The sequence below is a fragment of the Acomys minous genome (assembly GCF_964271855.1).
Source record: "Acomys minous genome assembly, chromosome: 1".
Lineage (NCBI taxonomy): Eukaryota > Metazoa > Chordata > Mammalia > Rodentia > Muridae > Acomys > Acomys minous.
This window is the reverse complement of record NC_140483.1, coordinates 165,062,548-165,076,869: the sequence shown is the minus strand read 5'-3', so window position 1 is coordinate 165,076,869 and position 14,322 is coordinate 165,062,548. Positions and strand designations below refer to the sequence as shown.

At 33.9% G+C, this 14,322-nt stretch overlaps 1 protein-coding gene across 3 annotated transcripts in view; it reads right to left on the bottom strand.

The window, feature by feature from the left end:
* The window catches only part of FRMD3 (FERM domain containing 3), a 209,159-nt gene that overhangs the window by 7,116 nt on the left and 187,721 nt on the right, over positions 1–14,322 (bottom strand). For 2 of the 3 annotated variants that reach the window (XM_084783838.1, XM_084783839.1), the window contains one exon: positions 3,255–6,818. In XM_084783838.1, the coding sequence (XP_084639964.1) occupies positions 6,226–6,818 (593 nt within the window). In that variant the 3' untranslated portion in view covers positions 3,255–6,225. Of the gene's footprint in view, positions 1–3,254; positions 6,819–14,322 lie in introns of those variants that run through there. The other variant, XM_084783840.1, reaches the window with a different exon arrangement.

Below are 14,322 nucleotides of genomic sequence, written 5' to 3'. Positions count from 1 at the left end.
TCACAGAACTAGGGGAAGGGAATATGGTGAAAGAGGGAGGGAGGGAGGAATGGGAGGATACTAGAGAGGGGATGACAGTTGAGATGTAATCTGAATAAATCAGTTAAATAAAAAATAAAATAAAATATGTCGTTGAGTCTCTAAATTTGTTTTGGTGCCCGTTGTAATGTCTCACTTTTTATCCCTAATTTTATTAATTTGTATTTTCTTTCTCCAATTTTAAAAATTAGGCTAGGGGTTTGTCAATCTTGTTGATTTTTTTTTTCAGTGAAGTAACTCTTTATTTCACTGAATTTTTTGTATTGCTTTTGTTTGCTTTTTGTTTCTATTTTACTGATTTTAAACCTATATTTGATTATTTCTTTTCATCTCCTCTTTTTGAGTGTTGTTTCAACTTGTTTTACACATATTTAAGTGTGTGATTGAGTTACTAATATGAGATCACTCCTATATTGTGATGTAGGGACTTAGTGCTAAGAACTTCTCTCTTAGAACTGCTTTCTTTGTGTCCTGTACATTTTGGAATGATGTGCTTCCATTTTCATTCAATTCTATAAAGTTTTAAATTTCCTTATAGTTTTCTGTCTATACCTATTTTTCATTCAATAGTGAGCTTTTCAGTTTTCATGAGTTTGTATACTTTTTGCTGTTTTCTGTTGTTGTAGATAGCCAACTTTAATCTACAGTGGTCAATTATGATGCTAGGTGGTACTTTAATTTTCTTATGTTTGTTTACAGTTGCTTTGTATCTTAACATGTGCTCAATTTTGGAGAAAGTTGCATGAGTTCTGAGAAGGAAGTGTATTGTTTAGTATTTGAAACTAAATTTAGAGACTCAAGGGCATATTTTAAACTTCTTGATGTGTATGACCTACATATGTTAAATCAAGGTAAAATAAATTACTTAAATTTAAATAATCTATAGATGTCTGCTACACTCATTTGGTTTATGTTATTACTTCACTCCAGCATTTTTCTGTTCAGTTTTTTATGAGTGAAATATCTAATAGTAACAGTGGGGTATTGAAGTCATCCACTATCCCTGTGTTATGGTCAATATGTGACTCTTTGCTTTAGTACTGTTTTTTAAAAAATATTTTTTAAAATATATTTTATTAATTTATTCATATTACATCTAAATTGTTGTCCCTTCCCTTGTATACTCCCATTCCTCCCTCCCTCCCATTTTCCCCTTATACCCCTCCCCTATGACTGTGGCTGAGGGGGACCTCCTCCCCCTGTGTATGCTCATAGGGTATCAAGTCTCTTCTTGTTTTTGGTTTTTTAATGAAAACGGATACCCTGTATTTGGCACATAAATGTTTATAATTCCAATGTCCTCTTGGTGGATTTTTTTCTTAAATGTAGTAATTGCCCTTATATCTTCTGATTAGTTTTGGGTTAAAGTCTATTTTGTCAGTTATCACAATAACTTCAGCTACTTTCTTCTAGTTCCATTTGTCTGGAATATCATTTACCACTGTTTACGCCTTAAGCTTGTGTCTGCCATTGATGGTAATGTGTTTTTTGCATGAAGCAAAAAGATCGATACTGTTACCTAATTCAGTCTGTTAATGTGTCTTTTAATTGGGGAATTGAGATCATAAATATTGAGTTATTAATGAACAATATTTATTAATTCCTATTATTATGTTACTATGACACAGACTTTGCCCCTCTCTTTTATTGTTTGTTCCAGGATTATTTATTACTTTTGTTACCTTGGATACAGTAAGCTTTCAGACTGAAGTTTTCCTTTTGTAGTGTCTTTTGTAAAAGTCTATTGGTAGACATTGCTTGAATGTGCTTTCACCATGGAATGTTTTTCTTTCTCTGTCAGATGTAATTGATAGTTTTGCTGGGTATAGTAGACTGGCCTGTCATCTGTGATCTCTCAGTGTTTGCATAACATCCATCTGGCTCCTATGACTTCCAGAGTCCCCACTGAAAAATCATGTGTTTTTGTAATGTCCCTTCCTTTATATGTTACATGGTCTTTTTGTTTTGCAGCTTTTAATATCCTTTGTTATGTATATTTAATATTTTGAATATTATATATCATGTCTGGAATTATTTTCATTTCTTTATTATGTTGCTTTTTTCCTGTGGTCTTCATTAAGGCATTTACTTATATCTTCTTTAAGGTCTTTGCAAATATGCATACTTGCTATTTTGAATTCCTTGTCTTGTGCTTTAGCTAAGTTTCTTTCCTCAATAGGGCTTCTAGAGGAAATATATTTTCTTTTCTTTTTAAATGTATTTACCTTTATTTGATGTGCATTGGTGTTTTGCCTCCATGTATGTCTATGTGAGAGTGTCAGATCTTGGAGTTATAAACTGTAACCTGCCATGTGGGTACTGGGATTTGAACCTGGGTCCTCTGTAAGAGTAGTCAGTGCTCCCAATCACTAAGCCATCTCTTTGGGCCTGAGATACATCTGCTTGATTGTTAATGTTTTTGGGTTTTTTTTTCCCCTGGGATCCAGGTATCTGGAGTTATGACACTTTATCTTGCCTTTGTTTTTTTCCTTGGTTGCTGTCGCCCAATTTGAGTCCTAGGCCAGTGTGGTGTTATGCTAATTTCCACCCTAGTGTGGTGGTGATGGGGTTCCTTATAGAGTGTTTCTGCATGGCCATGGAGAGTTACAAAGCAATGTAGTTGATCTAGAAGAAATAGCTGAAAGGTGTGGCAGGGAAGAACTAGGGATGGTTTGGATTCTGGATTTGCATCAAGTCCCAAAGGGGCAGAAGTAGGCTTGGAGGAGGGACTGAGTTAAGTAGGCAGTGGCAGGCTTAGAACAAGTCTGGAGAGGCCTGAGTGGAGAATGGCAAGGAGGAAAAATGTGGTCTTTAATCTGTTTTTGAGCTTAATAATTTTTCAGACAAGACAAATGTGGTGGCTCTGGGTCTCTGGTAGAAACAATTGCTGTGTGTCAGCTGGAAGTCACAAAGAAATGGAGATAGGTTAGAAGAAATGGCTGAAAAAGACCATGGAGGACTAAGGCAGGCACCGGGTTGGATCATGGTTCTGCACAAAAAGTTCAAGTCCCAAGCATATATATTTACCTTAATACCATTAATTTGGCTAATGGTTTCTTTTATAATGGAGTGTGTTTCTAGTGCTTATTTTTTTTCTGCTTGAGCCTTATAACTTCAGTAAAATATTAGGTAATCTTTTCCATTACCTAATACACATCCTATAGTTTCTAACCCTTACTTTACATAAAATAAAACTAAATGATTGAAAAAAATAATTTTTCCCCGGAGTATTTTATTAGAGATTCCTGCTACCATATTAACAGACATACAATCTGGATGTTGACATAGAATGCTAATTTTACTATACAAAGATACAGCTCCAATAACAGTAATATGGCCCCATACCTCTCAGTATTTCAAAGAAATTAATTCATCGTAAATTCTTCCCAACGTTTTGTTCATAAACATTAAACAAATCACAAAATATACTGTAAATACATAAAGCAAATCATGTTTAGAACTCAGAAATATATGATCCTTTACTTATATCATTCTCATTATGAAGCTCACATTATATCTAAAGACAAGTCTGTATACACTTACTTACTCTCTCTCTCTCTTTGTGTGTGTACACAAATCCACAAATGTACACAAAATACTTTCATAAAATAATTAAGCACTTGGGAGTCTACAGATCATGATATCTGAGAGAGAAAGAAACAATAGCATTCCACAAACTCCTCACCTGGGGCAAAATAAGCACAAGTAAGTATGTATGAAAGGCATGTGGGCTATACCTATATAAACACATACATACACATCTCTTATACTTATACATATACCAAATAATACAGGATAGTCACATACTGTGTACTTGCTTTGAACTCTCAATCTCAGTATTTTATATACTATCTTTTGAAGAATCTTTCTTCATTTGACTCAAGCAACCGATGAAATTTTCTAGCAGAAAATGTATATTTCTTAAAGGTTTTAATTTTATAGCAAATAAAAGACATTATAGGATCCCAGTGTTAGGCTTTACTGTTATTGTTTTAATTTAGCAGTCTTTATTCTGTCTTTCTCTAACAATATTTCTACTCCATAATGAACTGTTCCTCAAGAGAAGGGTGATGTAAGCTATAATGTTAAAACTATCTTCATCTTGCTCCTCATTACAAATCTGCATGCATGTATTAATGTTATATCTGTCTTATTTTCTTTTTATATTTTATAATATAAATATGCTATCTCCATAATTCAAAATCTTATTTAACTTAACCATCATTTTTAAAAGATGAAGGCTTGATGAGTTGTCAGCACTTCAAAGAAAATATGAAGCAAAATTAAAAGGGTGAGTAATTTTCTACCAACTGCACTGGAATACCCCTATGCCAGAGAGTATGACTTCAAAGTCATATGACAGCAAAAGAGAAAAATCAAGACCAGTCAAAATGTTGATCAGTGGCAAAATTCCAAAATAAGTGATTTCATGTCCCAATACTATAAATCACGGATGCAATAGCAAGTATATATTATAATGCCTTCAACTCAAAGTTTCAAGAGCTGACTTTCAAAACTTACTTTCAACGTTTACTTTCCAAAATAGTTACCTAATAGAACAGAGTGTGCTCATTCTGTGTGCCCAGTCTTTTCTTAACCAAAGGCAATGAGACATTTTCAACACAGGAGAAACTATGTTGTAAACTCTTGACTTCCTTGTTTCTTACTTGTAACACTGCATTGGTACATTTGGAAAGCACCAGGTGTTTCCTATCTTGGGCTCATTGGCATGAAGGAATGCACTCCGGGATTTATCATTTCTTTTGTCTGTTTATGTCTTCCATTATCTACTTCACCCAAACCGAATAGGTGTATTATCAGATAGTCCACTTCATTGTTTCAATGGAAGCCTCCATTAGAAAAGAGTTCAGAACTTAAAGAAATCCATAAAGGAAACCTCTCTCTCTCTCTCTCTCTCTCTCTCTCTCTCTCTCTCTCTCTCTGTCTATCGGTGTGTCTCTCTTCTCCCATTCTCTGTCTTTCACACACACACAGACACACACACAGACAGACAGACAGACAGACACACACACACACACACACACACACACACACACACACACACAAACACACAAACAGACACCTTGAAATTTCACCCAGAGACTCACAATAAAAAGCGTGAGGGAATCCCAAAAATTTACCTTAAAAAAGTCTCCACTTTTATTAACTTAACATGACTTTGCAAACTCAGAAAGTGAGTGCATGTCTCTTTACATTGAGTGCCATGTGTCACCATCACTGCCATAAAGGCAATCCCATGCTTATCATCACTTGCCCAGCAATCTTCCCACAGCTCTTCTTTGCTATCTTCTACTTGCCAAATCCTGCCTGCTTTCACTTAGGTTAGTAAACATGAACAATTAACTAGTGCATCTTCAACAATTTTACTATCACAAGTAGTTTCAACTTCTTTTAAGAGCATTCTGCTTCCCCAGAGCAAATGCAAATGAAAGTATAAGATTATCGTGTCCAAAACTTTGAAAAGTAGACCCCACAATATCAATTCAATGCTCTCCATGCTCACATCTTCTAACCCAATCATGTTTTGTGAATTTACTGTAGTATCTTACTATCATTTTTCAAAGTTATGTGCAGGTAATAAATTATGGATTAGTTAGCCAAAAATATCTTTAAAAAATCAGGTGCCAAAAGATTAAAAAATTCCACATGCATTAGTTTTACAATATGTATACTTAAATAACTCCAGAAAGCTTCTTTTTTGCTAAAAATTTACCAAAATAGTTAGAATGCATAAAAATATTTAAAAAATAAACTGAAAGAAAACCCCAGCATCAACTTATTTGTATAGCCATCAGTAAAAGGACATTATTTTCATCAAATATTATATTAAAAAGATTTCTTTTGTATTTTTACTAAAATTCTGATCTTGATTATAGCTCACAATAAAGAAACAGGAATACCTAACTCCAATATATTACATGATTATGATATAATAAGGAGATTTTTTGTTACTTTGTGGTTGCCTTTCTGAATGATAACTCAAAGAACTATATTTTATTTAAGCTGACTTAAAATCAATCAAGTACAGAAAATTTATTTCAAAGTTTGAGTACTCAGTTTAGAGAAAATACCTCTTGATAACTCAAGGCCATTCAAAACCTAACATCTACTGAAAACGACACTACTATTATTGAAGATAGCCCTTAGTCTTATCAGTTACGAATCTTATGAACAACCCAGCATGTACAGGAAGATGTTGACCTTCCCAGCCACCCACTCCTTCAGGGGACAATAGTATTCATAGTGAAACTGCTCAAACTCTGGTGTTTGACGGATTTCGCATAAGAAGGAGAGATCAATACCTGACTCCAAAAGGAGGAGGAGCAGGGGAAATACAAACAGCAGCAGTCCCAGGCCCACCACAAGGAGCCTGGAGAAACTCTTGACCAGGGGGTTGACCCAGATACGGCCAGTCAGGATGGAGTAGCTCCATGACAAAGCTTGGCGAGCTTCCTTCAGCTCCTCCTCTTCAGCCATCAAAAAGGCATTTTCATCTGCTTCCAGTTCTTCAAATGAATCCGTGTCTTCCCTTTCTAACTCAAGCCTAGATGGACAGTCAAAGAGCATGTTGATTTCATCGTCATCCACTGGGGTAGGGAGCAGGCTGGCACTGGGATTGTATGCTAGTTCAGAAATGGTCAAGGGGTCATCTTGTACTTTATCTTCCTCTTCACTTGGAGGATCTGCACACTGAGCTCCTTTCACTGGTGAGCTGGCAACCAGGGGCTCAGAACCACTTGCTTTAGGCAATGGGGCACCTGGAAAGAAATTATTTTATGAAGTTTAAATTTCAGAATTTCTTCTTTTACAAAAATATGTACATAGAAACAAAGTTCAAGCAATATGTGAAACTATTCAGTAGCATGTTGTTATTATAAAAATATCATGTTAGTAACAGACTCTATATCATAAGTTCTCAGATTAGCACAATAAACCTAAAATAAACAACACTGATGAAAGTTTTGAAGGATATACATATGTTATTCTGGTCTGCAATCTCTAAGAGTCAAGTCTTTATGAAAAATGTGAAAATGGTTAAGGAACACGTGAAAATTACAAATGAAGTCTTTCAGAGTTCAGTGCTATAACACAATAGAGTTTGCCATCCAGGTGCTTTCTAGGTGCCATACAAAGTCAGAGACCCAGGTAGGTAACCCCAATCTGTATTTTCAGTTCTTTGCCTCCTCAGGACCCCATAACTCATTCACTGCCTAAGAGGGGACCAAATATCCATCGCAGGAGACTTGGAGAACCAGAAAAATGACTCATACTTCAGATTGCTGGTCCTTCCCGGATCATGATTCCCAAACTCCCATCTTTTGTCTGGCAGTGTCCCTCAATATGGGGAAAAATCCAGAACAGAATACAAAACAAAACAAAATGAAGCAAAAGTTTCACAAATATGAACCTCCCCCTGAACCACCAGTTCTACTGTAATGGTCTCCTAGTAAAAGAGACAAGTGAATACAGTTCAAAGGAATAATTATAAACATGTTCAAAAATTCAAAGAAGACACAAACATTTGAATAAACAGCAGGATAGTAATAAATTGTTGAGACCCAGGAAAACACAAATAGCTGAATGAAATAAGAAGGATACTGTATAGTACAAAAATAGAATTAAAGATACTGAAACATAGAGGAAATGCAAAACTGAAATGAAGCTGGAAATGAAAAAACTCAGTAACTACAAAGTGCAGTGGAAAACCTCAACAATATAGTGAATAGCAAAGGTGGAATATCAGGGCATCAAGAGTAGTTAAATACATTGGATCATACCATCAAGTAAAATTACAAATTAAAAGATAGACAAGATATTTGGAACACAATTAAAAGACCAGATCTACAAACAATGGTCACAGAATAAAGAGAAGAATTCTAGGTCAAAGGTACATTAAGCAAAAATCACAAAAACATTTGCAAATCTAGGGAGAATGGTATTCATCCATATAGGAGGCTCACAGAACACCAAATCAACATCAGAATAGAAACTTTCCACATAATTTTATAGTGAAAATAACAAACATACAGAACAAACAATAGTATTTAAAGCTGCAAGGGTAGGTTGTTGTATATAAAGGAAGGTCTATCAGAATAACTTGTAAAATCTCAGACTTTAACATCCAAAAGAATGTGGAGAATTATGATTCAAATCCTGAAAGGATACAGGTGCAGTCCAGACAAATTTACCCAGAAAAAACATGTGCCAAAATTAAAACAGATAGTTTTCATATTAAAAATAGTCTGATGAAATTCATGAGCACCAAGCCAATTCTGCAAGTAATTCTAGAAGGAATACTTCATACTGAAGAGACAGGTAAGTGTATCAAATACATGCTGAGGGAAAAATGAAGCTAGACTAGTGGTTGTAGAAATCAGGAATAAGAAAACAAACACCATAAAAATAAACAAAAGTATGGGAATTAAAGAACTTTCAATAATAACTCTGTGTGTCAATGGTGACACTTTTCCAATCAAAAGACATAAGCTAGCCTATTGGATTAGGATACAGGATTCATCTTTTCATTGTCTATGAGAAACATCTCACTTCCAAGAACAGACATCTCCTTATATTGAAAGGCTTAAAAAGAGGGGCGGGAGAGATGGCGCAGAGGTTAAGAGCACTGGCTGCTCTTCCAGAGGTCATGAGTTCAAGTTCCAACAACCACATATGGCTCACAATCATCTACAATGTGATCTAATGCCCTCTTCTGGCCTACAAGTGTACATGCAGGCTGAGCACTGTATACATTAATAATAAATAAATAAATAAATAAATAAACAAACAAATAAATAAAAGACATTCCAAGCAAATGGGATGAGAAAACAAACAGGCGTTGCTCTTCTAATATCTGATAAAGTAGACTTAAAGGAACCCAATCAGAAGAGATAAGGAAGGGCACTCCTTTTGATCACGGAAACAACCTACCAAGAGGACCTTATATCATTCATCATGATGGAGTCGGTTCCATTACAGAGACATGAGGTAGTTCAACTTAAACAAACAGACAAATGAACGAATGAATGTCATTTATTATATTAAGTGGCCACAGGGCAGAAATTATACAAATATTTCAATAGACACAGAAAAGTGTATTGACAAAATCCAACATCCATTCCCAATAACAACTCTTGACAGCCTAGAGATGTAAGAACTCATCTCATAATAATAAAGGCTGTATACTACGAACCTATGGCTAGTATTATTGTGAAGGTAGAGGAAAGACAAAATCACTCACACTAAAATCAGGATTGAGTCAAGTGTGTCTATTTTATGTATTCCGGTCAGTATAGTACCTTAATTTCTTCTTTTCTTTCTTTGTTTCTTTCTTTCTTAGGATTTATTAATTTATTATTATTTATACAATGGTCTACTGCATGTATACCTGCATGCCAGAAGAGGGCATCAGAGAACATTATAGATGGTTATGAGCCACTATATGGTTTCTGGGAACATAACTCAGGACCTCTGGAAGAGCAACCAGTGATCTTAACCTCTGAGCCAACTCTCCAGCCCATAGTACCTGAATTTCTAGTCAAAGTATTGAGACAAGATAGAAAAAAGTCTAAAAGGTGTAAATAGGAACAAGTTGTAAAAATGTTTTTTTGCTTCAGCATCTTCATTTATAATTTATTTTAATTTAAAAATGTATTTTATTTGTCTTCTTGTAATTGGTTTAATTCAGTTAATATTATTCCAGTTTCATATATTTTCCCATAAGTATTTCATGTCCTTCCTTTTATAGCAAAAAAATTCTGCTGTGTATATATGCCACATTTTTTAAATACATTACTCTGTTGTTAGACATCTCAGTTGAATCATGAATTAGCTGTTGTGAACAGTGCTTTAATAAACAATGTGCAAGAGATGCTGTGGTATTTGATTTGGAATTTCTTCCTTTGGAATGTTCTATCTAGGTCAGGTGTAGGACCTCCTTTTAAGTTTTGAGATGCTGATGTGGTGCCTAGACTAATTTACATTCTTGACAGTAATTCATATTCCTTTTGTTATTTGTTTCCTTAATGGTTGCTATTCTGACTAGTGACAGGGAATCTCAATGTACTTTTTGTTATCATCTATCTCTGATTTTTGTAGGTGCTTTTAGCTGTAAATTTCCTTCTTAGGACTATGTTTAATGTATCTCGTACTTTTATTATGCTTTTTTTCATTTTTATTCAATTCTAGAAAAAATTATTTTATTTTTTCTGACTTCAGTGACCCATTCACCATTCAATCATGTGTCTCTTTTCCATGGCTATGAATATGTAATATTTTCATTTTTTTTTGTTCCCAAGTGATAAGACATAATACAAAAAACAATTCAAATTTCCTGTATTTGCTAAATGTTGTTTTGTGTTGTAGTATATAATCAGGTATAGGAAAAGTTATCGGGGCTGCTGAGAATGTATATTCTGAAGTATTTGGATGGAATGCCAACAAATCTCTAAGGCCATTTGGTCTATGATGTTATTCAATTCAATGTTTCTGTTTCCTTTTTGTTAGGGTTCATCTCCCAATGAGAATCAGGTATCAAAGCTAATCACTTTTATAGTACGAAGCTTATTCTATGTCTTTACTTTCAATAGTGGTTATTATTATTATTATTGGTTGTTTGTTTTGTTTTCTGCAAGAGGTCACATGGATGTTTGGTAACTACGTTGTTGCAGATGTAATATATGCTTGATGTATTGGTCCCTCAACTAATATAAACTGACCATTATCTTTTCTGATGAATTTTTGTTTGAAGAATATTTTATCAGATATCAGAATAATAACTCCTGTTTGTTTCTTAGTTAAAATTTCTTGGTATAACTTTATTCATTTGTTCATCCTCAGGTTGGCTTTGCTTTTAATGTTGACTTGTACTGCTTGGGGCAACAAATAGATACGGCCTTTTAAAAGTGCAATTTATTGTTGGTCTTTTGGGGAATTTAGATGAGTAATATTTAATTATTATTAAAAGGTGTAGAATTCCTGCAATTTTGTTGTGTATTTTTGTTTGCCTTTTATTTTGTACTTGTTTATCTACATTTTTTGGGGGTAGTTTTTCTTCTTCTCTGCTTATAGTTCTCATTAGTCCAAAGTGTTAGTACTTCAAGTACTTTGTGTTGAGCTCAGGCCATGGTAATCAATTGCTTTAACATGTATTTATCGTAGAAAGATTTTCTTTTCTTTTCCTTGAATTTTGACCTTTTTTTTGGTCGGGTCTATTGATTATCAATGATGGTCAACTAGAAGGATCTGTAGTACCTAGTAGACACCTCTTGGCATTTCAGTGGTGGGGTTTCTACACAATGGTAAATAAGATGGAAAAAAATCCTAATTATAATCAGCACCATTCTGTTTCACCAGACTGAAAAAAAAGAAAAGGTGCGCTGAGCATCAGCATTCATCTATTTCCTTGCCTCCTGCTGACACAATGTGATGTGCTTTCTCAGGTTCCCAGGATTACGAGTTCCCTAACATGATAGATACCCTCAACCTTTATGATGAAATAATCTCTTATTTTCTTAAATAATTTAATCAACACTTTTGATACAGCAACACCAACAAAAAAAGCTAACACTCTGAGTGGTAATCTCAGTTGCCATCAATTGTGATTCAGAGTTTGAGATAAATAATTGCAAACTTTCTTGCTTTTAAGGTTTCTTTGGAAAATTCTGTTGTTATTCTGATGGATCTACTTTCATTTCTTTTGTGCTAAAGGAGCTTTCGATACACTTTCCTTGTTCTATATATTTAGTATTTTAACTCTTTTCTGTACTTGAATGTGTATATCCTTCCCTAGGTGTTCCAGAATTCCGCAATTATTTTCTTGAACATGTTTTCTATGCCTTTACCATAAAGTTTTATCCTGGTTCTATGTCTATTATTCATAGCTTTTATCATGTCATGGTAGCCCACAGATTTTGAACATTCCTTTTATATTTCACTATTAATATACCTAATTGTGTGAATTCTCTCATTCCTCTACCTTATGATAAAAGCCATGATATGTTTTATTATATCTATTAAAAAATTTGTGCGGTTTTTCCACAGATATTTTTGTCTTAATACTCATTATTTATTTTATATGAATGCATGTTTTGTCTCTATGTATGTCTGTCTGTGCGTAAAGTGGATGCTTGGTGCCTGGAGAAGTCAAAAGAGAGTACCAGATCTCCTGGGACTAGTTATAGATGTTTGTGAGCCACCATGTGGGTGCTTGACTCTTATCTCCTGAAACATCTCTCTGGTCGATCTACAGAGCTTTTTATTTGTGTTACCAAAATTTTTATTTCAGTATCTTAGCTTGTAGTATTTCTATCTCTATTAAATTCCACTTCCATATGTTGTATTGACTTTTTTATTTTCTTTGGGACAGGGTCTCACTGTGTAGCCTTGGTTGGCTTGAAACTTGATGCAGTTCAGTGTGGCCTTTAACTCATAGAAATCTTCCTGTCTCTGCCTTCCAAGATCCGGGATTAAAGGAATGGGAAGATATAAGTGAGGGGATAACAATTGGGATGTAACCTGAATAAATGATAATAAATTAAAATAAAAAACGTGTGTAAATCATGCCCAACTTTAGTTTATTCACTTGTGTGTGTGTATTCTTGAATTACTCTCAACATTTTGTTTCTTTTTTGACTTCTTTCTGAATAGTTTTTTCTTTAAATTTTTCTGTATATAACATATTTTGATCATAATCTTCCCTCTACTTTTTTCATATTTTCCCCATACATTTCATTTCATGTTCTTTCTCTCTCCCACAAAATGAAAGTCATAACAAGCAAACAAAATACATAAGACAAAAAGTATAAAAACAAAATGTGATTAAAGCCCCCAAACAAACAAACAAACAAACAAACACACAAACAAACATGAGCCCATTTATGGTGGCCAACTGCTCTTGTGCATCAGGACTGTATTTGATATACCCAGTGACAATCATTAGAGAAAACAGATTTTCCAATTCCCAGAATGTATAGCTTTTTAATTAGCAGTGGGACTTTGTGTCGTACTCACTGATATTTGGAAAATTTTTTATTATATTTTGTAAATCATTATCATAATAAGTTATATCCTAAAGAACATCATAGAGAAGTTACTATTTATAAATTTTTACATGAAGGTCTGCTACCATAAAAATGTCAATTTCCAACAATACTTAGATAATTACATAAGTGAATTATTATATGCTTATGTCATATTTTTTAGCATTTAAAACATGCACAATACTATGCATTTTTAAACAAAGACATTCAAGTCATACAGGTATGTAAAAATAAATTATAAAGTAATATGCCTAGAATAAACTCATTTATGTATAGCCTATACCACAACCATCAACATTTATAGACTGGCTATTGCGAATATTAAGGTAAGGGAAGACATTGTGCATATTTATGTTTTTATAAATGGGCTGGAACAGTGGCACACATCTGTAATCCCAGAACTCAGGAAGTTGAGGTAGGATGAAGTGAACTAAAGCCAATACTTGGGCACATAATGAGTTATAGGCCAGCTTAAGTATACAATCATATCTCAAAACAAACAACATGTACACATTTATAAGTAGTACACATTACACATCTTATCATACAAATACAGCTAATTATATCTGAACTTGAGGTAAGTTACAAAATACTTACCAGATACATCTAATTCTAAACATTTTCTAGGATATATTTTCTTGCAGTCAAAGTGGTAAAAAACATAACCATAGTATTAATTTGGCTTAGGGTATGGTTTTAAATTTATATCTCAATTTTTATTTTTTGGATCATGAAATAGCAACAACAATGACAACAATAGCAACTATCTCATGATACTTATGAGGCAAAGAAAATTGGTATAATGTAATTCTGATCCCAGTATGGTAGCTAATATACTGTTTTAGAAAAGTTATTCTCTGCAGACACAGTGTGTTTTATCTCAATTACACAGGCGTATGTACTACTTTAAACCTGGGTTGCCTAAAGTGTTGGCTTCTCTAGGCTCTGATGGATGGCAATGAATTTGTCTGGAGCCCCACTTTCAACATACAAACACTAAATCTTCACTTTCTCCCCAAAATGAAAGAGGCTTATGTATAATTTCTATGCCACTCGTCACCAAAGACAAGTAGTTTTTACATAATAATCTCATTTATGAAGTCATTAGAGAGATTTTCAAAATTGATATGCAGGTCCCGTGTGAATAATAAGTGAAATGAATACACTTATGTAATGAACTTATTGAATGAACAAAATGAACATATCTATATATCTACTTGTGTGT